Here is a 24,802-nt window from a genome sequence, read left to right on the forward strand (position 1 = left end):
TATCAAGAGGTGCCGCGTTGTCATGTCAACGGGGACGCTACGTGATGTCACAACATCACATGGCGCTCGTTGCCATGACAACAGATCTGGAACCCTGTCTTTCCCCATTATCGCTTAGCAAACAATGCTTCCCCTACAGCAAAGGATTCTAGGTACAACAGGACGCCTTATGGCGCCATATTTGCCATGACAATGTGATGTCACGTGACGCCTCTGCGCCATAAGGCATAACCCAGAATCCTTTGCTGCAGCGGAAGCATTGTTTGCTAAGCGATAATGGGGAAAGACAGGATTCCAGATCCAGATCTGTCTGAGACGTTCAAATGCAAGTGGGATTTGTATTTACTATGTAAATACATATATTTCCTCACACCACCCGCTGTTCCGAGCGAGCGAGAGAGAGGACAACCACTTCTCTCTCTTCCGAACTGCTTGAGAAATGAAAAAGACCTCGTTGTCATCTGACAAGCAGCCTGCAGCGTATCTCTCCAAGGGCACATCCCTCAAGGACTTCTTCGCCTACACTGATAACATTCAAAGACCTGCAGAAAGAAGGGATAAAGCAGAGGAGGACAATCGGTGCAGAGAACAGCAAAACATGACCGTAACGAAACAGTCTTATCTCTCCTGTCACGTTTCATCCAACATCTCTCTCAATGTCTGTTTTGTAGACTTCGAACCCTCTAAAAGGAAACAATGCTTTTGAAGTGGCCAATCCCATTGTTGACTCCCTGTGACCGTGGGAAGACACTTTGTCTCCCTGTGCCACCGGCAGACCATATTAGATTGTCAGTTCTTTGGGGGAAGGTCTAATTGTGCCCGCCACATTCTATGGGGCACATATTTTCAGCGCTATATAAGAACATGATAATACAATTATATTAAAAGGCGCCTTTCTGCCCAGGGTGGATTTTAGTAGATATGAAGCAGGGGATCTTTGGAGCTGAGCTGTTTTAATGTCAGCCCTGGGAGACCCCCCGCTTCCCGAGAGACTTACCTCCAAAGGTGCTGCCGGTAGCAGCCCAGGCTGGGTGTAGAATACGCAGGTTTAAATACCCCGCGGCACGGGAGCCAATAGGAAGCCGCACCATCATCAATCGTGCGTTAGAACCCATGAGATACTGGCAGCATCTTTGGAGGTAAGTAGCTCGCAAATCAGGGGTTCCCCCGGAGCCGAAATGAACGCGGTTTGGCTCCCGAGACGCCCTGCTTCACGCCTGTTGCTTTAATGATCCATAAATAAAAACCATTCACGTGTCACATGTCTGAACGTTTTTCATTATAAGACCCCCCCCCCCCCCGGGAAACAATTCCTTGCAACGTAAGACACGGATTATATCTCTTCTCCGACTCGCGAGGATAAGATGTTTGCCCACAAAAGAATCATTGGAAATCGAATACTACACTATTACACATCGTGACTGAAAAAAACCAGCTTGTTTTTCCACATTACGGATTGATTCGGCCAACCGCGGTGTTTCAACAAGTGCTACCCAAGGAGAGAGAAAAGAATCCCCCCCCCCCCATAAACGACGTGGTTGTGGGTGGCGTGTTCCCATGGCTACCAAATCCCCTTCCCCTCCCCAAGGCCGAAGCAATCACGGGCATCTGTAGCTGAAATGTTCAAGGGCCGTGGTGGAGACGGGAAGTTTATTGGTGATGAGATGGCTTTTATCGGGATATTGTACCGACATCCGCTGGCTATCCAGCATAGTACGTTTGTTCACATTGACGTCTTCCTTTTATCGGGTGTGGAGCGTGAAAAGAAGAGTTCTTGCCCCTTTCACAGAAATCGATATTTTTGTTAATTATGCTAAATAACCACAGAGATAATGGGGGGGGGGGAGTTTACTTTTAGAATTTCATAGCGTTTTTTTTTACCGTAATTACAAATGTTACTGTCTCATCCAGAGGTGGCCAACTCCAGTCCTCAAGGGACACCAACAGACCAGGTATTAAGGATATCCCTGCTTCAGCACAGGTGGCTCAGTCTGGCTCAGTCGAAGCCACTGATTGAGCCACCTGTGCTGAAGCAGGGATATCCTGAAAACCGGACCTGTTGGTTTGGATTGTAAGGATTTGACAGATCCACTGAGAGGGCTTCATACAAAGGTAACAGGCCTTTATGATAGTTACCCCCCCTCATACATATTCCCTTAAGTTTGCAGGGGTGAATTATATATAGCGCCATACACTGTGGTGGGGGCACCACAAGGCGTGAATTCTCCCAAGCATCTAATACCTGGGCTGTTTATGTGGACTACTGAAGGCAATTCCGGACATTATTGATTTAATATTGGGAATACTCCACAGAGTACATAGACTGGCTGAGCACCATCTCACCCCTGCACTGTACAATAGGAAGCAGCTTTATACAGTAGATGCAGAATTACCTCGCCCCCTTTCCTGGCACTGCATCTATTTTGTGAAATTAACGTGGTTCAGCTGCGAGGACCCCCTGCTTTTATGTAAAGGGTGGAATGCACCTTTAAGAAAGTCTTCAAAGCTTGATCCGTTAACCCCATGAGAGCCGGAGCGGGTCACAGCACCAGAGTCACAACACGGCCCCTCCGGCAAGGTGGCCATTTTGTGAGGAAACCTAGGAGGGGTCCTCCGTTTCCCGTTTACGTCAGGTGGCGTCCGGCGCTCCGTGGGACCGCGAGGCCCGATCTAAGCTGAAACGCGCTCCCCCCCCTGCGCGTGACGTCTTGGGGCCCCACAAAGGGTTAAATCTATACGCAGCATTACTTCCTAAGTGGGGACTGCAGCATCACCAACAAACCCGTAGGATGAGAATAAGGTCAACGTACCTGTTTACCTTAATAACATTAGGGTCACTTGCCCGGTCCAGTCCGTAGTCCAAGACATCTAGCGTCCCTGGCTGGAAGAAGCAGAGGGGGCATTTTGTCGGCATGTTGTATTTTATTCTAGAGGGTAGCCAACTTCAGCCCTCAAGACTCCTTCCCCCCCCCCCCCTCAACAGGTTAGGTTTTTAGGATATCCCTGCTTCAGCACAGCTGATTGAGTAATCTGTGCTGAAGCTGGGACATCCTGGAAACCTGACCTGTTTGGTAGCCCAGGAGGACTGGAGTTGCCCTCCCCTGGATTAAGACATAGGGCAACACGTCCGAGTGGGTTAATGCTGCCCTAAGCCCGCACCCGTTATTAGAGTCCCTTTTCCAGCCCGAGAGTAACAGCCTGATAAGTCTCAACAGGTACCCCTGTGAATGCCACATAAACCCCCTCCCGGTAACTGGCAGCAGGGCACAGCCTGACCTTCCTATCAGCCTAGAAAGGTCTCCATAAACTGCTGGGTTAGCATCCGCTCACCTTCCCCAGGGCTCCATAAATTACCCGCTAATCACTGTGATTAGAGGCAGCGCTGAGCTGTGTGAGCAGACGCTGTGTATATACATCGAGAGGCTCATGAAGCAAGGTGTGTGCGTGTGCGTGTGCGTGTGCGCGTCGGTGTCAATATTGCACTCCGGTTTTTCCAGCCTCTGAAACATCCCACTTAGACTGTAAGCTCCCCGGAGCAGGGACTCCTCTTCTACAATGTTACTTTTATGTCTGAAGCACTTATTCCCATTATGTGTTATTTGTACTATTTGTTATGTATATGATTGCCACGTGTATTACTGCTGTGAAGCGCTGTGTACATTAATGGCGCTATATAAATAAAGACATACATACATACATACATACATACATACATACGTACATACATACATGACATTATTCTGTGTATTGCTGCTGTGCGGCGCTTTGTACATGGATGGGGCTATATAAATAAAGACATACATACATACGTACATACATACATACATACATACATACGTACATACATACATACATACATACGTACATACATACATGACATTATTCTGTGTATTGCTGCTGTGCGGCGCTTTGTACATGGATGGGGCTATATGAGTAAAGATATGCATACATCATGTTTCTATATTACTGTATCCTATACGGCGGGGACATTTGCAAGTATTTCCTACCCTACAACTGTATTTATTTAGCAGGTACTGTGCCTGGTTTTAATGGCCTTCACGTCAATGCATTTTAACGGGAATAAAACCCTTGTATTAAAAAATGGCTTTGTATAAGCATGCCAAGGGAAAAATGCGCCATCCCTGCTTCAGGTCAAAGACTGAGCCACCTGTGCTGAAGCTGGGACTGCGCTGAGATATATATATATAGCTTCAGCAGCAGTGGATATATATATATATATATATATATATATATATATATATATATATATATATATATATATATATATATATAAAAATATATAAAAAACGAATCATTAATGTTTCATAAATGGGATATTTGCTATCTTCCCGAGACCCCCGAAACCGACCTACAAGGAAATGCTGTAGAACTTGGCTCTGAAATAAATTCTGTCACCAACTGTGACCCCCTAACTTCAAATATGGCCGTAGGGTCGGCCAAGAGAAAGAACCCGCGTCCCGAGGACGTGGCACTCTCTGTTGGCCGCCTGGGCCGTAGCCATTTTTTCAACCCACCTCCTTGGAGTTTGGGGTGCTGAGGATGGCACACCCTCGTTCCGGTTATAAACGTGGCTTACTTACCGGTGGCCTGTGTACCAGCCAGTAACCTCTCTCCTGGCAACTCAGCACCACTCGGTCTGATTTCTTCCGCTCTTTGCCCGCCCTGCCAAAGGACAAATCCGCGGCAGTGTTACCCAGAGCAAAGTATTAATACCCCAGCATTCATTGGAGTACTGGTTTCAGATACACACGTGAACCACCAGATACGACCTACTTTCAATATTAAAAGGCGTGGTTCGAATAGGTATGACGTAGTGCAGGGGGTGGGACAACGCCACCCCTCAAGGGCCACCAACTGGCCAAGTATCCCTGCTTCAGCACAGGTGTCTCAATCAGTGGCCCATTTGAAGACTGAGCCACTGATTGAGCCACCTGTGCTGAAGCAGGGATATCCTTAAAACCTGACCTGTTGGTGGCCCTGAGGAGTGGAGTTGGCCACCCCTGATGTAGGGAGTGTCCAGGGCTCAACTGTGTTAATGGGGACCCCCCCCCCCCCGTGCCGCTTCCCCAGGTACTTACCTGTATGATCCACGGCTGGCTAAACAAAATGGATGTTTAAATCTCCCGCGAGACGGGAGCCAATAGGAAGCCGCGCATCATCCGTCTCAACTTCCTGTGGGCCTGAGTGCCGGGAGAGATTTAACAATCATGGGGCACCTATGGAGGTAAGTAACTCAGGAAGCAGGGGGTCCCCCGAGCTGAAATTTACAGGGTTCAGCTCCGAAAAACAACAACAACTCCCCATCTATAAAAATGTTTAGCTAAAATGCTGCTTTCATTGAAATATATATATATATATATATTAAAGTTACAGCTGGGCGATTATTGATTTTTTTTACCAAAATCTGACATTTTTTAAAGTCTGCTCCCTTTTGTCTGAAATCACTGAGTGTTCCACAAGAGTTTGCACAGGAACCCCCCCCCTCTCTCTCTCCCCCCCTTATCTTTATTGGCTCTCTGATAAGGACAGGGATAGGATCAAGAGAGAGGAAACACTCGATTGACAAACACTCCTAAATCTAGAAGCCAATAAGCAATGCAACCAGCCATAGGTCTCCCGAGAAACAAAAGAAACTAGGTCTTTGCCTTTAACGTGGTTAGATTAGTTGAAGGAAGCCAATTACATTGTTAAATTGTTTACATACGGTTGCTTTTTTGGGTGGGGGGAGCTATGTGAGATTGCCATTTAACCCCATCACTACCAGAGGGGCCAGCAGACCCCTCAAGCACGGAAGGGTTTAATTAACCCCTCTGCTGCTAGCATGGGTGGCCGCTCACTTGTATTGCTCCTTGGCTTGCATGACGACAAAATCCCACTTGTGGTTGATTTTCTTATTCAGGAAGCTGTAGTTTTCCTACAAAGCAGAAGAACAAAGAAGATACGCAGTGAGCTTCGTGCAAAGTGCAGCATCAGAAAGGTCTGTACTGGGAATACACTGATACAATAACCTCTATAACGAGACCTAGCGACAGGTGGATCATGTCACTACACCCGGGGGTGGCCAACTCCAGTCATCAAGAGCTACCCCCACACGTCTGGCATCCAGGATATCCCTGCTTCAGCACAGGTGGCTCAATCAGAGACAAAGTGAGCCTCTGATTGAGTGACCTGTGCTGAAGCAGGGACTGATTGAGCCACCTTTGCTGAAGCTGGGACTGATTGAGCCACCTGTGCTGAAGCAGGGACTGATTGAGACACCTCTGCTGAAGCAAGGATATCCTGAATATTTTAAGCTTGCAAACCATGCCAAGGTATCACCTACTTTGCAGGTCCAAACACTAGTGCACCCACAAAAAGCTCTCCGAATCACCTAAGGCTGGTTCTATAGTGCGGCCGCGTGCTACGCCGTGCGCGCGCACGGCAGTTATAGATGGCTGGGGTTAGTCAGCCCTTCTATACAAGGGCCGCGCGCGCACGGCAGGGAGCGGGGAGCCGACAGACAGCTGGGAAGACGGGTAAAATCATCTTTTAAAGCTGCGGACCAAGCAATATCCTACGTGTTTTTTTTAAATAAATCAGTTCTGTACTATGAGAAAATACTTGTAACATATACATTTTTTAAAACAACTCTGAATGACATTTTTAATGTATTATAATGTAACCAGCATTTTTTGTTTCTATAGCAACAATTTACAAAGTCACATCCCCTTCCTCTTTTAAGACTGGCTCTGGCACACCCCTTTTTGAGCTCTGCCCTCTCTCCAGCAGTGACCCAATTGTATCCAGTGACTGCCTGGTCACATGATCTTTCCCACAGAACTTTGCACCTTTGGTCCTCTTCTGCTGCACTGACAGCCATTTAGTGACCCCCGAATCTTTGCCGATCGATCACAGGAGAACGGATCAATCGGCAACTTAGCTAATTACTTATCATTGTGTGGATTGTATTGATGCACATATTAAAGGGGGAAAAATAAAAAAATTAAAACACAGCTTGGACTGCTGGTTTAAAAAATAAAAGTGACAAAAACCCTCCATCATAACTTTTTTTAATGTCTTGTTATACTTACTTACCAGCTTCACGTGGCTTGGCCAGCAACCAACCTCGCACTGATGGGACCCGAATGGTCAAAAAGCTGCCTGTGAGTAGGGTTACTGGCTCTGCACTTCTGTAACCCAGGCTGTGCTGAAAAGCTGTGTAATGCGGTAGGCATAAGCTTATAGGGGATCCATGTAAAAATGGACCAGAAGCAAAGTGTGACACGCTGAGTGCTCATTTGCATGTCATTACCCAGAATCCATAGCTGCAGTGGAAGCAGATAATGGGGAAAGGCAGGCAAATTTGCTCACAAGGGTTATTGTTAATCGCTGATATATATTCACAAAATCCCACCGTCACAGCTAATGTACCCCTGGTTTATTGTTTGTGTTGTTTATGATGCACACAGTTGTGTAACTAGACAACATGTACAAATCCTGAATAACAAGGCATATGATGAATGATGCGGCCAGAACCTCGGGCGGGTCCCATACTCTGCATTAACAACACTTATTTACGTCGGTGTTCCTGCTTTCTCCTATTACCTGTTTTTATGACCATAAGTGGTCTTCGAAGAAAAATGTACGGAGGGGGGGGGCAGATTGGATGTGATTATCTTGTTATTCTTATGCCGTGGATGTGATGTTCACATGTATGTGTTATTGCATTCTCCCTGGCACTGCTGTCACACTAAGTAAACAATTTGGAGAAGAAGATACTAACTTACTGCAGATTTTACAGTATTGCTATATCTGCCTATTTCTTTATTCCATTTGATGTACCTTGAATATTTAATTAGTTATTATATTTTCCGTGCCACTTCTGTAACATTTTCCTATCAGACAATATCACAGCACAATGGTTCCCAACCTTTGTCCCACTGCGCTCCCCCTGCTAGAAAATATTTGTTCTGCGCCTAATGAATAAATCTTATTACCGACTCCTCATACTATCGCTAACACGGTGTGACCGATCCCGTTCAGTATAGTGTCCTGAGCTCGTGAGGGGAACACACGCTTAAGAATCCCCCAAACTGCCCCTCAGTGTGTGCAGGCAGCATGGGGGGTATAGCTGTCACTCACTGCGGGAGCTTTCAAAGTCACGCCCCACAATGTCTTGCTGCTGTGGATGCAAAGCATTGTGGGGAACGGCTTTTGAAGCTCCTGCTGTAAGTGACAGCGATACCCCCCTATGCTAAGGTGAAGTTTGGGGCTTTACTAAGTGCACAGTCCCCACACAGGCTCAGGAACCCGCTATACTGCCTGGGACCCATTTACATATATTTTTGGGTGAACCCCTTGGAGACTCGGGTAGAGAGATGGGTCCCTAATAATATACAATAATCTTGCGACCCTAAGGCTGCGTCCATAGACACTTCGCCCGTGCGGAGGTGCGCGGAGGCTGAGGGAAAGAGGGTGCTTTCCCTGGCCATGGTACGCGCGCCGTCCGTCGGCGTGTCTAGGGGCGTACCAGTGACGTCACGGAGCTGGTTCATCCTCATTGGGCAAACCGCTCACATGACCGGCCCGTCACGCCATGAAATCAGTTTTAACTGATTCCTTGCGCAATGCACGCCCGCTTCCGCGCGCACGCCGTATAGACGCGATCACTGCCTTTAGGCAGTCTGATCGCTCAGCGTGCGGACGCGTCCGCGCAGTCGTCCATACCATGGACACATCCTAATGCAGCAGCAGGACAACATCGCTTCTATCACCAGGTTACAGAGTCATGAATTCCCTACAGGAGGGGACCCCAAAACGACTCGTTTCTCTGCCCCCCTACGATCTGCGACGGGGTAAAACCAACGTTTGGAAAATAAACGAAGAATAAAAAATAATGCATAATAAATGAATGGTTGATGACGCCTTGCGCTAATCGCGAAGCCGCTGGCAAATGCGTCTCACGTAAATCCATCCAAAGTGGACACATGCTTTCACCTTCTCATATTCCTCCAGGATGCCTTTCTTCCGAATGTTTTTCTTTGCCAAATAAATTGCTGCAGTAGAAAGAGAGGAACGGTTATTTTAGGGAGGAGTGCGGAGAGGAACGGGTTATTTTAGGGAGGAGTGCGGAGAGGAACGGGTTATTTTAGAGAGGAGTGTGCGGAGAGGAACGGGTAATTTTAGGGAGGAGTGCGGAGAGGAACGGATTATTTTAGGGAGGAGTGCGGAGAGGAACGGTTATTTTAGGGAGGAGTGCGGAAAGGAACGGGTTATTTTAGGGAGGAGTGCGGAGAGGAACGGGTTATTTCAGGGAGGAGTGCGGAGAGGAACGGTTATTTTAGGGAGGAGTGCGGAGAGGAACGGGTTATTTTAGGGAGGAGTGCGGAGAGGAACGGGTTATTTTAGGGAGGAGTGCGGAGAGGAACGGTTATTTTAGAGAGGAGTGTGCGGAGAGGAACGGGTTATTTCAGGGAGGAGTGCGGAGAGGAACGGGTTATTTTAGGGAGGAGTGCAGAGAGGAACGGGTTATTTCAGGGAGGAGTGGGGAGAGGAACGGGTTATTTCAGGGAGGAGTGCGGAGAGGAACGGGTTATTTTAGGGAGGAGTGCGGAGAGGAACGGGTTATTTTAGGGAGGAGTGCGGAAAGGAACGGGTTATTTTAGGGAGGAGTGCGGAGAGGAACGGGTTATTTTAGGGAGGAGTGCGGAGAGGAACGGGTTATTTTAGGGAGGAGTGCGGAGAGGAACGGGTTATTTTAGGGAGGAGTGCGGAGAGAAACGGGTTATTTTAGGGAGGAGTGCGGAGAGGAACGGGTTATTTTAAGGAGGGGTGCGGAGAGGAACGGGTTATTTTAGGGAGGAGTGCGGAGAGGAACGGTTATTTCAGGTAGGAGTGCGGAGAGGAACGGGTTATTTCAGGGAGGAGTGCGGAGAGGAACGGGTTATTTTAGGGAGGAGTGCGGAGAGGAACGGGTTATTTTAGGGAGGAGTGTGGAGAGGAACGGGTTATTTTAGGGAGGAGTGGGGAGAGGAATGGGTTATTTTAGGGAGGAGTGCGGAGAGGAACGGGTTATTTTAGGGAGGAGTGCGGAGAGGAACGGGTTATTTTAGGGAGGAGTGCGGACAGGAACGGGTTATTTTAGGGAGGAGTGCGGAGAGGAACGGGTTATTTTAGGGAGGAGTGCGGAGAGGAACGGTTATTTTAGGTAGGAGTGCGGAGAGGAACGGTTATTTTAGGGAGGAGTGCAGAGAGGAACGATTCTCACTGTGCCATCTATATTCCCACGTTCCCAATCGTATAATCATCTTATATATTGCACTGATAGTGTACACAGTGCTTTGAAAAGAACAATGAACCCCGACCTCAAGAGCTTACAATCTAATTGTCACTGTGGCACAAGGAGATGGCTTTACGAATGTCAAAGGCAGCTGCCACTGCTAATAGATCAGGAGTGACCAACTCCAGTCCTCAAGGGCCACCAACTGGTCAGGTTTTAAGGATATCCCTGCTTCAGCACAGGTGGCTCATCAGTGGCTCAGTCTTTGAGCAGCCATCTGTGCTGAAGCAGGGATATCCTTAATACCGGGCCAGTTGGTGGCCTTTGAGGACTGGAGTTGGCCACCCCTGTAACAGATGATTCCTTGTCTACGTCCTGCCCCCACTTTTTATTGTTGTTGTGGAGATGGGAAGCACGTGGTCCCCGGAGTTTGACCCGCGATAATTTCAGCTCCGTTGGGACCCGCCAAGATACAACCCGGGAAAGGTTCCGCTGGCACCAATGCATGTTTAAATCCCATGTGCCACAGGGGCCAGCAGGAAGCCGGGACAGGTGAGGTCGTGGCTTCCAATAGCTCCGTACAACGTGGGAGGGTCAACCCGCCATTTTGTTTCCCCTGGAGGGGACGATACTGGCTCCACGTATGTATCTCGTGAACTGGGAGGTTCCCAGAGCTGAAATCAGCGTTTTTCAGAAGGGTAAAATAATACACAATCCCGTACCCCAGGGGTTCGCAACTCCAGTCCTCAAGACCCCCCCCAACAGGTCAGGTTTTAAGGATATCCTAGCTTCAGCACAGGTGGCTCTGTCGAAGACGGAGCCTCTGATTGAGCCACCTATGTTAAAGCAGGGACTGATTGAATCACCTATGCTGAAGCAGGGATTGATTGAGCCAGCTGTGCTGAAACAGGGACTGATTGCGCCACCTGTGCTGAAGCAGGGATATCCTGAAAAGCTGACCTGATGTGGGGGTCTTGACGACTGGAGTTGAGACGCCCTGTCTTACCCGATCTCCAGCAACAGAAGGGTTCAAACTTACCATAGTCGGTATCCTCTGCCGGCCACTGCTGGGTTGGCCAAAAATAAGGCGTCTGAAGGATTGAAAATAAAGTTTAAGATGTAGCCCCGTCCTAGAACCAACATGAACCAACGGCTGTGGCCTGGTTTAAGTGTTTATAGTGGCCTGGTTTAAGTGTTTAGCGTGGCCTGGTTTAAGTGTTTAGCGTGGCCTGGTTTAAGTGTTTAGACCGGCGTGGGTTTTTAACGCTAATAAGGTGCGTTTTAAGAACTGAACTAAAAATTGTTTATTAAGAAATGTTCAAAATGCAAACCAGACCAAAGTAGTTATAATAAAAACGAACAGTTATATATATATTAGTATCTAGTCATGAGTAATTGTGTAATACCTATATCTCAAAACATCCAGGGGGAGCATGTGGGGAGATAAGAGAACAATATATATAAGTGCAGACGTTATGTGATAAGTGGTTATACAAGCAATGTCTTGGCTCGTATGGCTGATCTACTCACAGGAGCAAAGGTATATTCACAGCAGTTGGCAAATTGGGTTGCCACCCTTGAAGATATCTATGAGCTGAACCCCCCTAGCGATTCTCCGTCAGCAGTATGTGTATAAAGTGAGGGAGAGAACTACATATTGCGATCAGTATGAAGATTTTATGTATAAAAAACACAATATAAAATGCGCACTTACAATTTGCACAAAGGTTAAAAGCATATATCACATTATGTGAATGGAGGATGTCCCGAAACAGCTCACCGCCTCCTACAGGTCAGTCTGCTGGCTTCCGCAGCTCTGTGTCCTGGACCGGAGCTTCCTTCTGCGCGCCCGTCTGCAAGATGTGACGTCACTGCATTCAGAGCTGATTCTACGGATCGTCTCCAAGACCAAAATTGGTCCACTGGTAAACTCTACGCGTTTCGCCCAGCTACCAAACTGTTTCTCGGCTTCGTCAGGAGTGTGTCGACACAGACACAGAGCTGCGGAAGCCAGCAGACTGACCTGTAGGAGGCGGTGAGCTGTTTCGGGACATCCTCCATTCACATAATGTGATATATGCTTTTAACCTTTGTGCAAATTGTAAGTGCGCATTTTATATTGTGTTTTTTATACATAAAATCTTCATACTGATCGCACTATGTAGTTCTCTCCCTCTCTTTATACACATACTGCTGACGGAGAATCGCTAGGGGGGTTCAGCTCACAGATATCTTCAAGGGTGGCAACCCAATTTGCCAACTGCTGTGAATATACCTTTGCTCCTGTGAGTAGATCAGCCATACGAGCCAAGACATTGCTTGTATAACCACTTATCACATAACGTCTGCACTTATATATATTGTTCTCTTATCTCCCCACATGCTCCCCCTGGATGTTTTGAGATAACGCTTAACCCTTGGAACCCGTGAAACAGGTCTCACCAGTGAGGTTTGAGCAAGGGGTTTGGTCACTAATTTCCTCAGAATCACTTTTCATTTACTATATATTGATTTCATCCACTAAGTAGCGCCTGTTTTTCACCTTTATCCACACAATAATTGTGTAATACACACACCCACCAGAAACAGTGTGGGAGCGACCAGGAGAAGAGAGGCTGTAATCGCCGTACCTGGGAGATCATTTGGTCGCGAGCGTCTCTCCGTGACTGAGTCTCCGCTGGCTTAATGTAGCGGTTAAGGATAAGGGTTTATGGTTAGGGGTTAGGTTTTTAGAGTAAGGGATAAGGGTGAGGTTTAGGGTAAAGGGTTAGGTTTTTAGTGTAAGGGATTAGGGTAAGGGGTTAAGGTTTTTAAGGTACAGGGTTAGGGTAAGGTTTTGTTGGGTAAGATATTAAGGTTTTTAGGGTAGGGGTAGCATTAATATAAGGGGTTAAGAATAGGGTTTTTTAGGGTAAGTGGCAGTGGCGGATTTAAAAAGATGTCGCCCGTAGGCACTTACCTGGTGCTGCCCTCCTCCCCCAGCGTCATTTGACACGACGCCATCCCGTTGCCATTGCAACGCGATGCTGTGTCACGTTGCGGCGCTTACCGCCAAATCGTACCTGCGCATGCGCAAACTGGCAAGCGCCGTTCTCTGCCGCCCCCAAATTTGTTATTGTTAGAGACTTACCTTGGCGGTCGAATGGGCCAGCGGCGAGAGGTCCTCGGTGCCGAGGCGAGTGACGGGTAAATTCCGGCGGAGATTTGTTCGCGGCAAAATGGCAGTGACCAAATATCCTAGACCGGGACCCTTACACGGTTCCAGTTATGATACATACACACCTGAAATCTGTACAGGCTACTGTCTGCTCTGAGGATAAGATTGGTGGGTTCCTGCAGGGGGTAGAAATATCCGCACTTCATCATCAAATTGCCAAGGTGTTGGGCATCTGAGGGGAAACACAAATTGGATCATTACCGCAGGAATCCACCAGTTTTCATATTGGTTGTTGTACCGAATTAGAACTGGGGGTGGGGGGGGGGGGAGTTGGGGGAGGGGGTCTCTTCCATGCCCATTTTTAACTTCCCCAGATACCGTCCGGTTTAGTTGTCATCATGGGCATCCAAAGGTTGTCCAACAGGAAGCCGCAACGTCAGCCCTTCCATGATGCTGCGACTTCCTGTTGACCCGTGGAACTACAGTAATATTGATTTGGCAGCCATTTTGATTTCCCAAATGGGAGAAAACACACCAGCAACTAAGACCGGTGTATCCCCAGGAAACAAGGGGGCTACAAATAGTGCCGTTCAGGTCCGGGAGGGCCTCAGTGTCCGAATCCTAAAGCAAAAAAAACTGAAACAAATTGGGTAGGAGCGATAGTTGCTTTAGGCATCAATAATATTGTTTTTCTCTATAATTATACATCACATACAACTGAGTGCAGTCCTGGAAACCAGGCAGATCCCGGTAAAACTGAATAGAGATTTTGTTGTTACATTTTCTAGCATCTATGTTAAATTGTCCCGGATTAGCAAACCTTTTTGGGTGGGTGATATAAAACCACAATTGCTTTGGCTGCATAATCAAAATGAAGTGGTCACCCTACGCCTGTAGTGTCTACGTATCTACTAGGAAAGACCAGCACTCACAATATTATAAATGATAAAAGTGCATATTATTATGGCTGTCGGTGATTAGAAGTCCTGTTGGTACCATGCTTGATTTAAAAAAAAAAAAAAAGATCTATCTAACCCTCCTAATGGGATTACTATTGTCTACTGAAGGGGTTAATGGGGAGTTAGCAGGCCAGTGTCTAGGAGAGGCCCTAGCTACAAGTAACTAATTTCATGTAGCTTAATCTCTGTTCCCAAAGTAGCTCATGTCAGGTGATCAGCCACTCCTCAGTTCCAGAACCTGCTAGAATAGTGACCTGACATATATGAATCCTGATAGGCTTAGGCCTTGGGCATGGTCAGCGCCTAAGCTCTGACCTGTGCTGAGGCGCGCTTACGCTCGGCAGTGAGCCCCTGCAGCCGCAATGAGAGCGGCTTTAGCAGGGGATCGCGCACGCTTCCGCAAGCGTGCGGAAGCGTAGGTCTTAGAAAAAATTTAGTTTCAAGAGCTCGCGTGAGCACAGGGCCGGTCACGTGAGCGGTTCGCCCAATGAGGGCGAACCAGCTCCGTGACGTCACTGGCCCGCCCCCCCGACACGCCCCCAGATGGCTCGCTAACCAAGGCCAGGGAAAGCACCCGCTTTCCCTCAGCCTCAGCGCGCCTCCGCACGGCTGCTGCAACCCTAGACGCAGCCTAAGGATGTCTGTACCTTGCCCAGTTACAGGGGTAGGATGATGACATCATACAGGGGTATAAAGCTTCCAAACCCTGGCTCCTGGAGGACACCAGAGGAGTCTCACTGTGTTAATGGTCTGTCTTATATGTGTGAAGTATGGTCACCTGTTAGTGTTATAAGTTAGGGAAGTGTGTCCCTTATCTAGGAAGGGCCACTGTAATAATCAAAATGCCGGGGAATGCCATCTTTTCCTGTGAGCTCCCAAGTAATGGATCCCTAGTTCAGAGGTCCAGGGAAGAGTCACAGCCAGGGTTACCACCTTCTACTGAAGGCCAACCCGGAGAAAATTTTTAAATAAATTCTCTTTTACCTGTGGCGGTGCGGTGGTGCGGCGTCTCCGACATTCTCCTGCATCTTCCCCTACAACTTTAGTGAACATGGCGCCACGTTGCCATGACAATGGGATGCTACGCCGCGTTAAGTTGTCATGGCAACATGACGCTGCGTAGCGTCCCTATGTAATGGCAACGGGCGGCACTTGATGCCGTGACATCACTTAGCAGCCCGTTGTCATGGCAGCCTTCTTCACAGGAGTTGCAGGGGGAGATGCAAGAGGATGCCGGAGACACCGCCGCACCACGCTACACCCCGCCTCCTCCCGGAGATTAACAGGCTAAACCGGTAGCCCAAAGGTATGTGCCCAAAACCCGGAGTGGTGGCAACCCTGGTCACAGCTAAAGTTACTCTAATGCCAACTACACGCCTATACATGCCAGGCTAACCATGGTATGGACAGGTAGGGCATTGTAAGGAGGACAGGTAGATGGGAAACTCGATAGAAGTACACCCCTACACAGTGTCCTGGACGGTACCCGAGAATGCCTCCAGTTCACTGGAGTCAGAGATTGCATGTTCCCCTGAACCCCATGGCAATGGAAGGTGACAAGCCATGTGGACCTCCCTGGGAAGCTATCTGAGCCTCCAGGGAACAAGGATGTACAGTATGAAACCTGTCTTATAAATAAAGTAACCAGTCTGTCTTTTTCCATCTGCGTACACCACCAGCCAGCACGGACGCCAGCGCACGGAGAAAACAGGTATGAGAGACTCTAACCATCTGCACCCATCTATTCCACCACACTTAAATGTCACCTGCTTTCAGGGCCAGGCAAAGACGGGTTACATCTACAGTACATTTCTTAAACATCGGGACCAGGCTTTTTCTTCTGTGTGTTAGAAAGACTTATAGCAGCAGAACCGCCTCCGGTCCCCACTTTTTTTTACCAGGGTGGGAGTCAGGGGGTCCCCGGAGATGAATGGCTAGTGACCCCAAACTATATTGTTGTTTATTATATTATTGTTTCAACTCCTTTTAAATCTACATATATAAAAATGAAATTTGTTTGATTGTTAGTAGATGTGGGGATTCTCATTGGTCCCTCGGTCCGCCCGCCCATACCCCGTCTCCCCCACGGCTCTCATTGGCCAAGAGGTACGCTGACATCACTGACACACCTACTCCACTGTGACACACACACATACTGGCACAGAGTCTCACCATACCCCCTGAGACTGTCACCCGAGACTCTGAAGCCTAATAGCCTCGAGACTCTCTCCCTGCAGTCTCACCCTACACACCTGGGATCACCCATGCGGACTCACCCACCCACCTTGGTAAGTTTAACCCACTTATCACACAAACCGCCTCTGCTGTCCACACCCCCTACCTCAGCACTCCCCTTACTGTCACAAATCCCTCCCTCCGCCTTCCCGCCCGCTCTGCGCTCAGCAGCACGATTACTGTCTGCACCGCTACAGCCCACATCTGGCCCCATCATCATCAACCTGTCGCCCTCTACACGCTCAAAATTTCCGGGTCCACACTCCCTCCGCCTTCCCGCCCGCTCCGCGTTCAGCAGGCCCCTTCACACACTTTATGCTCCCCTCCTGCTCATCCACCCTACATTTACGCCTTCCCGCCCACTCCCAAACGCACAATAACATATTAATTGTACACCTTCCATGCACCTGTGACAATTTCTGCCTTCACACCCGCTCCGCGCACCCACTCACCCAACCCACCCACACAAAACTCAACACCTCCACCCACCCAAGATTCACCCCCCCCACCCACCCAAGATTCACCCCCCAAGATTCACCCCCCCCCCCCCACCAAACCCAAGATTCACCCCCCCACCAAACAATTATTAGATATTCACATCCCGGGCAACGCAGGGTCTCTCAGCTAGTATATATATAGTAAGATGTTATAAATGCTCCCAAACTGTGGAAATATAGTCATTTTCAAGTCTTTAAATGTGTCTGAAATTAGCCCAGCTCCAGGTGTCTCTCCCCATGAAATGGAAACACAGTGCTAATTAAAAAAAATGCATAATATACTTATTGTAGGAAAATGAAGATTTGGCACATACCTTCATCTGCAATCTGTAGCCTCTGAATTATCCACTCCAATATATCATGGCCTGAAAAGCAAATATATTAGTAAGAAACCATGGTCATCCACATCAAACGGACTGCAAGCTCTTCGGGTCGGGGAACTGCTTCAAATTGTCTGTTTGTCTTAACTTGAGTAGCACTGTGGCTAATACTAAACATGACACATAAAGCTTGGCCCCCTGCAGACGCACTTACCAGAACTGTCTCTGTACGTTCTCCCTACCAATTAGATTGTAAGCTCTTCGGAGCAGGGACTCCTCTTCCACAATGTTACTTTTATGTCTAATGTACTTATTCCCACGATCTGTTATTTGTATTATTTGTTATTTATATGGTTGTCACGTGTATTACTGCTGTGAAGCACTATGTACACTAATGGTGCTATATAAAGACAGACAGACAGACATTTAAAGTTATGGTGGGTGAAAAAGGCGACAGAAAACCTCCACCGTTAGCATATAGCCAATAAAGAATTTGACTTGTGAGCACATTCACATGTCTTAGGGCCGTTCTATAGTGGCGGGGCGTGCTACGCATGCGCGCAGCGGGGAGCCGACAGACAGCGGGGAAGACGGGGAAAATCATATTTTCGCGCCGCTATCAGCGCTGAATGTATGTATATGTGTGTGTATATATGTATGTGTGTGTGTGTGTATATGTATTTGTGTGTCTGCACAAATGTAATAAATATTTTATTTTTACCAATGTTTTTTTTTTTAAATAATAAATTACACACACACACACACACACACACACACACACACACACACACACACACACACACACACACACACACACATACACTGTACCTTCACAGCTCTCACAGTATACTTACAAAAAGCATGCAGCACGTGCACACGCCCGCATGCAGTATAGAACGGGCCTTAGACACGTCTGCAACCCTGCCTTTCAACCATTATCACCGAGCATAAAGTGTTCCCACTGCAGCAAGGGATTCTGGGAAATGACATGCAAATGAGCACACAATGTGTCACCTTTTGCCTGGAATATCCATTCACATGGAGCCCATTTAATCTGATGCATCACCGTTGAAACAGCTTTTAAGCACAGCATGGGTATGCTGTGTAAATGCAGTATGTATACATACATACATACATACATACATACATACATACAGGTAATCTTTTGTCTTCTTATACTATATTAGTGAAAGCACTGTATGCCTGCCTGCCTGGATGTCCGGTGTCCCTAGGGGAAATCTCATTGGTCCCTTGGGCCGCCCCCGCACACCTCTCATTGGCCTGAGGCGGAGTGACGGGCCAAAGGACACACAGGGACACAAACACACACACACACAGGGACACACACAGGGACACACACAGGGACACACACAGGGACACACACACACACACAGGGACACACACACACACACACACACACACACGGACACGCACACACAGGAACACACACACACAGGGACACACACACACAGGGACACACACACAGGGACACACACACACACACAGGGACACACACACACACAGTAGGGGGTGTACATTAGCAGCATGTATAACCCGGGGGGTGGGGCTCACATACCTGCCGGTCCCGGAGCCTCTTCCTCCCCGAACATCAGCCTCCACACCCGCGCGCACCTCCTCCTCTCCCCGTGTCTCCCTGTTTCCCGCGCTTTCAGCCCCCCCCCCCCCTCCCGGCGCCGCTACAGTCAGCGGGGGAGCGAGTGCCCGGGACACAGCGGGGGAGCGGCCACAACAAGCTGCCTCCCGCCTCAGATCCACGTGGAGCTTCAGGACGGGTGAGTGAGCGGCCGGACGGCTGAGGGAGCGGCCGGACGGGTGAGGGAGCGGCCGGTCGGGTGAGGGAGCGGCCTTCACCTCCCCTCACCCCCCTTCACCTCCCCTCACCCACCCCTCACCTCCCTCCACCCCCCTTCACCTCCCCTCACCCACCCCTCACCTCCCTCCACCCCCCTTCACCTCCCCTCCACCCCCCCTTCATCCCCCTCCACCCCCCCTTCACCTCCCCTCCACCCCCCCTTCACCTCTCCTCCACCCCCCCTTCACCTCCCCTCCACCCCCCTTCACCTCCCCTCCACCCCCCCTTCACCTCCCCTCCACCCCCCCCTTCACCTCCCCTCCACCCCCCCCCTTCACCTCACCTCCACTCTCCCCCTTCACCTCCCCTCCACCCCCCCTTCACCTCCCCTCCACCCCCCCCCTTCACCTCCCCTCCACCCCCCCCTTCACCTCACCTCCACTCTCCCCCTTCACCTCCCCTCCACCCCCACCCCCTTCACCTCCCCTCCACCTCCCCCCCTTCGCACCACCTCCCCCCCCTTCCCACCACCTCCTCCCCCTTCCCCCCACCTCCCCCCCACCCCACCACCTTCCCCCCCTTCCCACCACCTTCCCACCACTTCCCCCCTCCTTCCCCCCACCACCTCCCCCCCTCCTCCCCCCTCCTCCCCCCTTCCCACCACCTCCCCCCTCCCCCCTTCCCCCCCTCCCCTCCCCCCCCTTCCCCCCTCCCCTCCCCCCCCTTCCCCCCTCCCCTCCCCCCCTTCCCCCCTCCTCCCCTCCTCCCTTCCCCCCCTCCCCTCCCCCCCCTTCCCTCCTCCTCCCCTCCTCCCCTCCCCCCCTTCCCCCCTCCCACCCTCCTCCTCCCCCCCCTTCCCCCCTCCTCCCCACCACCTCCCCCCCTTCCCCCCTCCTCCCCCCCTCCTCCCCACCACCTCCCCCCCTTCCCCCCTCCTCCCCACCACCTCCCCCCCTTCCCCCCTCCTCCCCACCATCTCCCCCCCTTCCCCCCTCCTCCCCACCACCTCCCGCCTTCCCACCACCTCCCCCCTCCTCCCCCCCTTCCCACCACCTCCTCCCCCCTTCCCACCACCTCCCCCCTCCACCCCCCCTTCCCACCACCCCCCTCCACCCCCCCTTCCCACCACCTCCCCCCACCACCTCCCCTTCCCACCACCTCCCCTTCCCACCACCTCCCCCTTCCCACCACCTCCCCCCACCACCCCCCCTTCCCACCACCTCCCCCCACCACCTCCACCCCCCCTTCCCACCACCTCCCCTCTTCCCCTCCCCCCCCTTCCCCCCTCCTCACCACCTCCCCCCCTTCTCACCACCCCCCCCCTTCCCACCTCCTCCCCCCCCCTTCCCACCTCCTCCCCCCCCCCCTTCCCACCTCCTCCCCCCCCCCCTTCCCACCTCATTGGTCCCTTTGCCCGCCCCCGCACACCTCTCATTGTCCTGAGGCGGAGTGACGGGCCAAAGGACACACAGGGACACAAACACACACACACAGGGACACACACACACACGTAGACACACACACACACACAGACGTAGACACACACACACACGTATACACACACACGTATACACACACACGTATACACACACGTAGACACACACACACACGTAGACACACACACACGTAGACACACACACACACACGTACACACACGTAGACACACACACACGTAGACACACACACACGTACACACACACACGTAGACACACACATGTACACGTAGACACACACACACGTACACACACACGTAGACACACACATGTACACGTAGACACACACACACATGTACACGTACACACACACACATGTACACACACACATGGAGACATACACACACACACGGAGACATACACATACACGTATACACATAATGTATACACACACACATGTATACACACACACATGTATACACACACACACGTATACACACACACACACGTATACACACACACACGTATACACACACACACACGTGTATACACACACACACACACACGTGTATACACACATGTGTATACACACACACAAACATGTTGTATACACACAATGTATACATACACACATGTATACATACACACACACACACACACGTATACACACACACACACATACAATGTATACACACAAACATGTATACACACACACACTATCCCCAGCACCACCACATCAGCACACCGGTATCCCATGCCCCCCCAGCACACTGGCATTCTCGGCTCCCCGCCATTCCCAGCCCCCATCAACACCATCAGCACCCACACATCGCCACCTTTGCACCTCCCCCATCGGCACACCCACATCCGCACCCCCACATCAGCACCAAACCCTCCCAAATCAGCACACCGATACAATCACCATCAGTACAGCCACAGCAGCACTACCACCGCACATGGGCCGCGTGGACCACTCCCCACCCAAATGCCACACCCACACCACAAACATCCCGGGCAACGCCGGGGCTCTCAGCTAGTTATATAATATTATTGTCCTACTTGCCATGTTGTACTACGCTGTGGAATATGTTGGCCACATACAGAGAATAGTAATAATGGTGCCGGTGCTTTGTTGATTTGTTGCTGTCTCTTTCGTATTTCATATAGATAATAACAATAACTTCATTTCATATACTGTAGCGCTTTTCTCCCAATGGGACACACAGCGCGTCACAATTACAGCACAGCGCGCAGTACGCAGCACATAGGAATGTTACAGGCACAGTCACTGCCCCGCAGAGCTTACAATCTATGTTTTGGTGCCTGAGGCACAGGGACATAAAAAGTGACTTGCCCAAGGTCACAAGGGGCTGACACCGGGAATTGACCCAGGTTCCCCTGTTGCAAACTCAGTGTCATTGTTATCAGTCAGCGTCTCTACTCACTGAGCCGCTCCTATCTGTTTAACAGCTATTTAAAGTTTGGCCCAAAAACCCGTTGGACAAAATGAAACATCACAGCTATCCTTGTGTCGTTTCCGGCTTCCGGGATTTTTAAGTATGGTCACTGCTGTGGGACCTCTCTGTAACATCCCAGCCCTGCATCGTTGGAATTGATTGCACCATCACTCACCTACAGTAGGCGTGAGCTCCTAAATAGCTTACAACTAATAGCAGTATGCCTTTCAGGCTTACATTGCAGAGGAATACGGTGCTGGCACATCCGGTAACCAAGCGGTTAAGCCGCCCTTCCTAAGCAAGTGTGTGTTCCGAGGGCTCAGTATAAGCAGAGATCCCAGGACCTGACTGACAGCATAATCTTTTAATTTGATCTATTTAAGGGTGCCCTCCCTCAGACAGAGGAACAAACACCTTCTTAAGTAATCAGCCCAAGGTCATTACTGCTCTCTCTCCAATTCTGCTTGCTCGGTTCAATCGTTACACTAGCTTCATCATGCTTTTAACGGTTGTTTCGTAATTTAAACGGGCAGTTATATGCCAAAATAGATATAAAATAAAAATGAATGATTGTTGTAATTAGTTTCGTTACAAAGATTCAACCGCTTTAAAGTAACTAATTCACTTCTTTTTATCTTTCGGAAAACGAATACCTCCTTTTGGCAGGGACACTGGATTCAAGCTTAGCCGCTACATATGTTTATCTGTTTGGCTGACGAAGACTTCATAATTACCTTGCCAACAAAGACAGAGCAAAGCTAACAATTAATCTGCGATTTTGAGGATTATCAAATTCTTCTAGCCAAAAGACATTAGATAAAGATTGTGTTTTAAAAAAAACACACATCCCAAAGCTTTTGTTTACCATAGAAAAGTGAAAAGTTGAAAAATACAGTATATATAATTTGAAAGCAGCAATTTTCATTATTATTCTTTGTTCCTTTTTTACATTGGTTTGAAGCAGGGGGTCTCCGGAGATGAACCCCATTGATTTCAGCTGTGCGGACCCCCTACTTCTGGAGATACATACCTCGACTGAGCCTCTGATTGAGCCACCTGTGCTGAAGCAGGGATATCTTGAAAACCTGACCTGTTGGAGGGGCTTGAGGACTGGAGTTGAAAACCCCTATAATAATCTTTAGAATAGGATGAAAATTGTGAATTCTATTGAATGTCAACTGTTGAGGACATTCCCATCTGTGATATTACCCGGGGCGGGGGGTTGTCTTTCTAAAACAGAACGAGTAACCAGGTGAGCCTATATACCCATAAACTATTTATACTAAGGACGAAATTGCTTCCCTTAATGTCAATTTAATGTCAAGCTTTTCCTCTCATCCTAAAACCGCGGACTCAGAGTCCTGAAGTTGATAGCCAAACCCTTGCTAAGCAACTCACACACACCTTTCCTTGTGTCTTTAATCCCCTCTTTCTAGATTGTAAGCTCCTTGGGACAGGAACCTTCCTATTGTCTCAGTTAACATGTACTCTTTGGTCATACAATGTTATTGTCCTCCCTCCTGCATTGTACTGGGCCGCGGAATATGTTGGTGCCATACAAATATAATAATAATAATAATAAACTTGTCTTGGTGCATAAAATGTGAATAGGTGCAATAAGATAGATCCAGGATTACCGACAGGGTGTGTGTGAGGTGTCTCCAAGGGGTTCGCCTCCCAAAAAGATGTAATGTCGGATCCCAGACCGCATAGCAGGGTCCAGAGCCCGTGCGGGGTCAGCGGCGCACTTAGTAAGATTCCAAACTGCACCTTAGCGCGGGGGGGGGGGGGGATCCCTGTACCTTACAGCAGGAGCTTCCAATGCCGCTCTCCCACAATGCTTTGCATCCACAGCAGCAAGGCATTGTGGGGCGTGACTTTGGAAGCTCCCGCAGTGAGTGACAGCTATACCCCCCCATGCTGCCTGCACACACCGAGGGGCAGTTTGGGGGATTATTAAGCGTGTGTTCCCCCCACGAGCTCAGGACACTATACTGCCTGGGATCGGTCACACGGTGTTAGCGATAGTATGAGGAGTCGGTAATAAGATTTATTCATTAGGGGCTCGCGGGACTGATATTTTCTAGCAGGGGGAGCGCAGTGTGAAAGGCTGGGAACCGCTGAGACATATGACATACCATGACCTGTGTAACTGAGGTGGTCTGTAATTAAAGCAAATACCTGTAATGGCATGGGGAATGGTCGTTATCATCAGCCGCTGAGTGTGCATTTTAATGCCGGTATCCGCGTCCTGCATCTCCAGCACCAGCGCTTCGATCTGCAACGCACACAAAAAGGGTGTCAGAAAACCGTGACGTTTGCTCAGAGAATCAGGGGGGGAGGGGGGTCTCTCGGCTCTGCGCTGGAACCGGAGTAAATCCCAGAGACTTTGAGGATAATTCAATAAAGACTGAATCCCCCCATGGGCGTCAGCGTGGGTTTCCGGGCAGGAAATGGCCTTGAATAGAACCCTTTAACCCTTTCATATATATGTATAGATGGAAAGATATATGGGAAGATATATGGTAGCCTCCGTCGCGGACGCCAGGAACGGCTCTTGCCATTTATGGACTTTATCCAGAAGAACATTTGTTATTATCTTGGCGATTTTACACCACTCTACTCCTGTATCCGAGCACTGTACATCGTGCA

The 24,802-nt window shown here is 49.4% G+C and overlaps 1 protein-coding gene across 4 annotated transcripts in view; it reads right to left on the minus strand.

Annotated features, from left to right (window-relative positions):
* The window catches only part of RGS9 (regulator of G protein signaling 9), a 67,524-nt gene extending 43,097 nt beyond the window's left edge, over positions 1-24,427 (minus strand). For 3 of the 4 annotated variants that reach the window (XM_075580106.1, XM_075580105.1, XM_075580104.1), the window contains exons 1-8: positions 24,332-24,427; positions 17,442-17,492; positions 13,562-13,668; positions 11,319-11,370; positions 8,998-9,056; positions 5,859-5,935; positions 4,602-4,683; positions 2,819-2,881 (exon numbers count right to left, since the gene is read on the minus strand). In XM_075580106.1, coding sequence (XP_075436221.1) covers positions 2,819-2,881; positions 4,602-4,683; positions 5,859-5,935; positions 8,998-9,056; positions 11,319-11,370; positions 13,562-13,668; positions 17,442-17,492; positions 24,332-24,407 — 567 coding nt within the window. In that variant the 5' untranslated portion in view covers positions 24,408-24,427. Of the gene's footprint in view, positions 1-2,818; positions 2,882-4,601; positions 4,684-5,858; positions 5,936-8,997; positions 9,057-11,318; positions 11,371-13,561; positions 13,669-17,441; positions 17,493-18,301; positions 18,425-24,331 lie in introns of those variants that run through there. The other variant, XM_075580107.1, reaches the window with a different exon arrangement.
* Between the last annotated feature and the right edge of the window lie 375 nt (positions 24,428-24,802).

This window comes from Ascaphus truei, chromosome 22 (assembly GCF_040206685.1).
Source record: "Ascaphus truei isolate aAscTru1 chromosome 22, aAscTru1.hap1, whole genome shotgun sequence".
Lineage (NCBI taxonomy): Eukaryota > Metazoa > Chordata > Amphibia > Anura > Ascaphidae > Ascaphus > Ascaphus truei.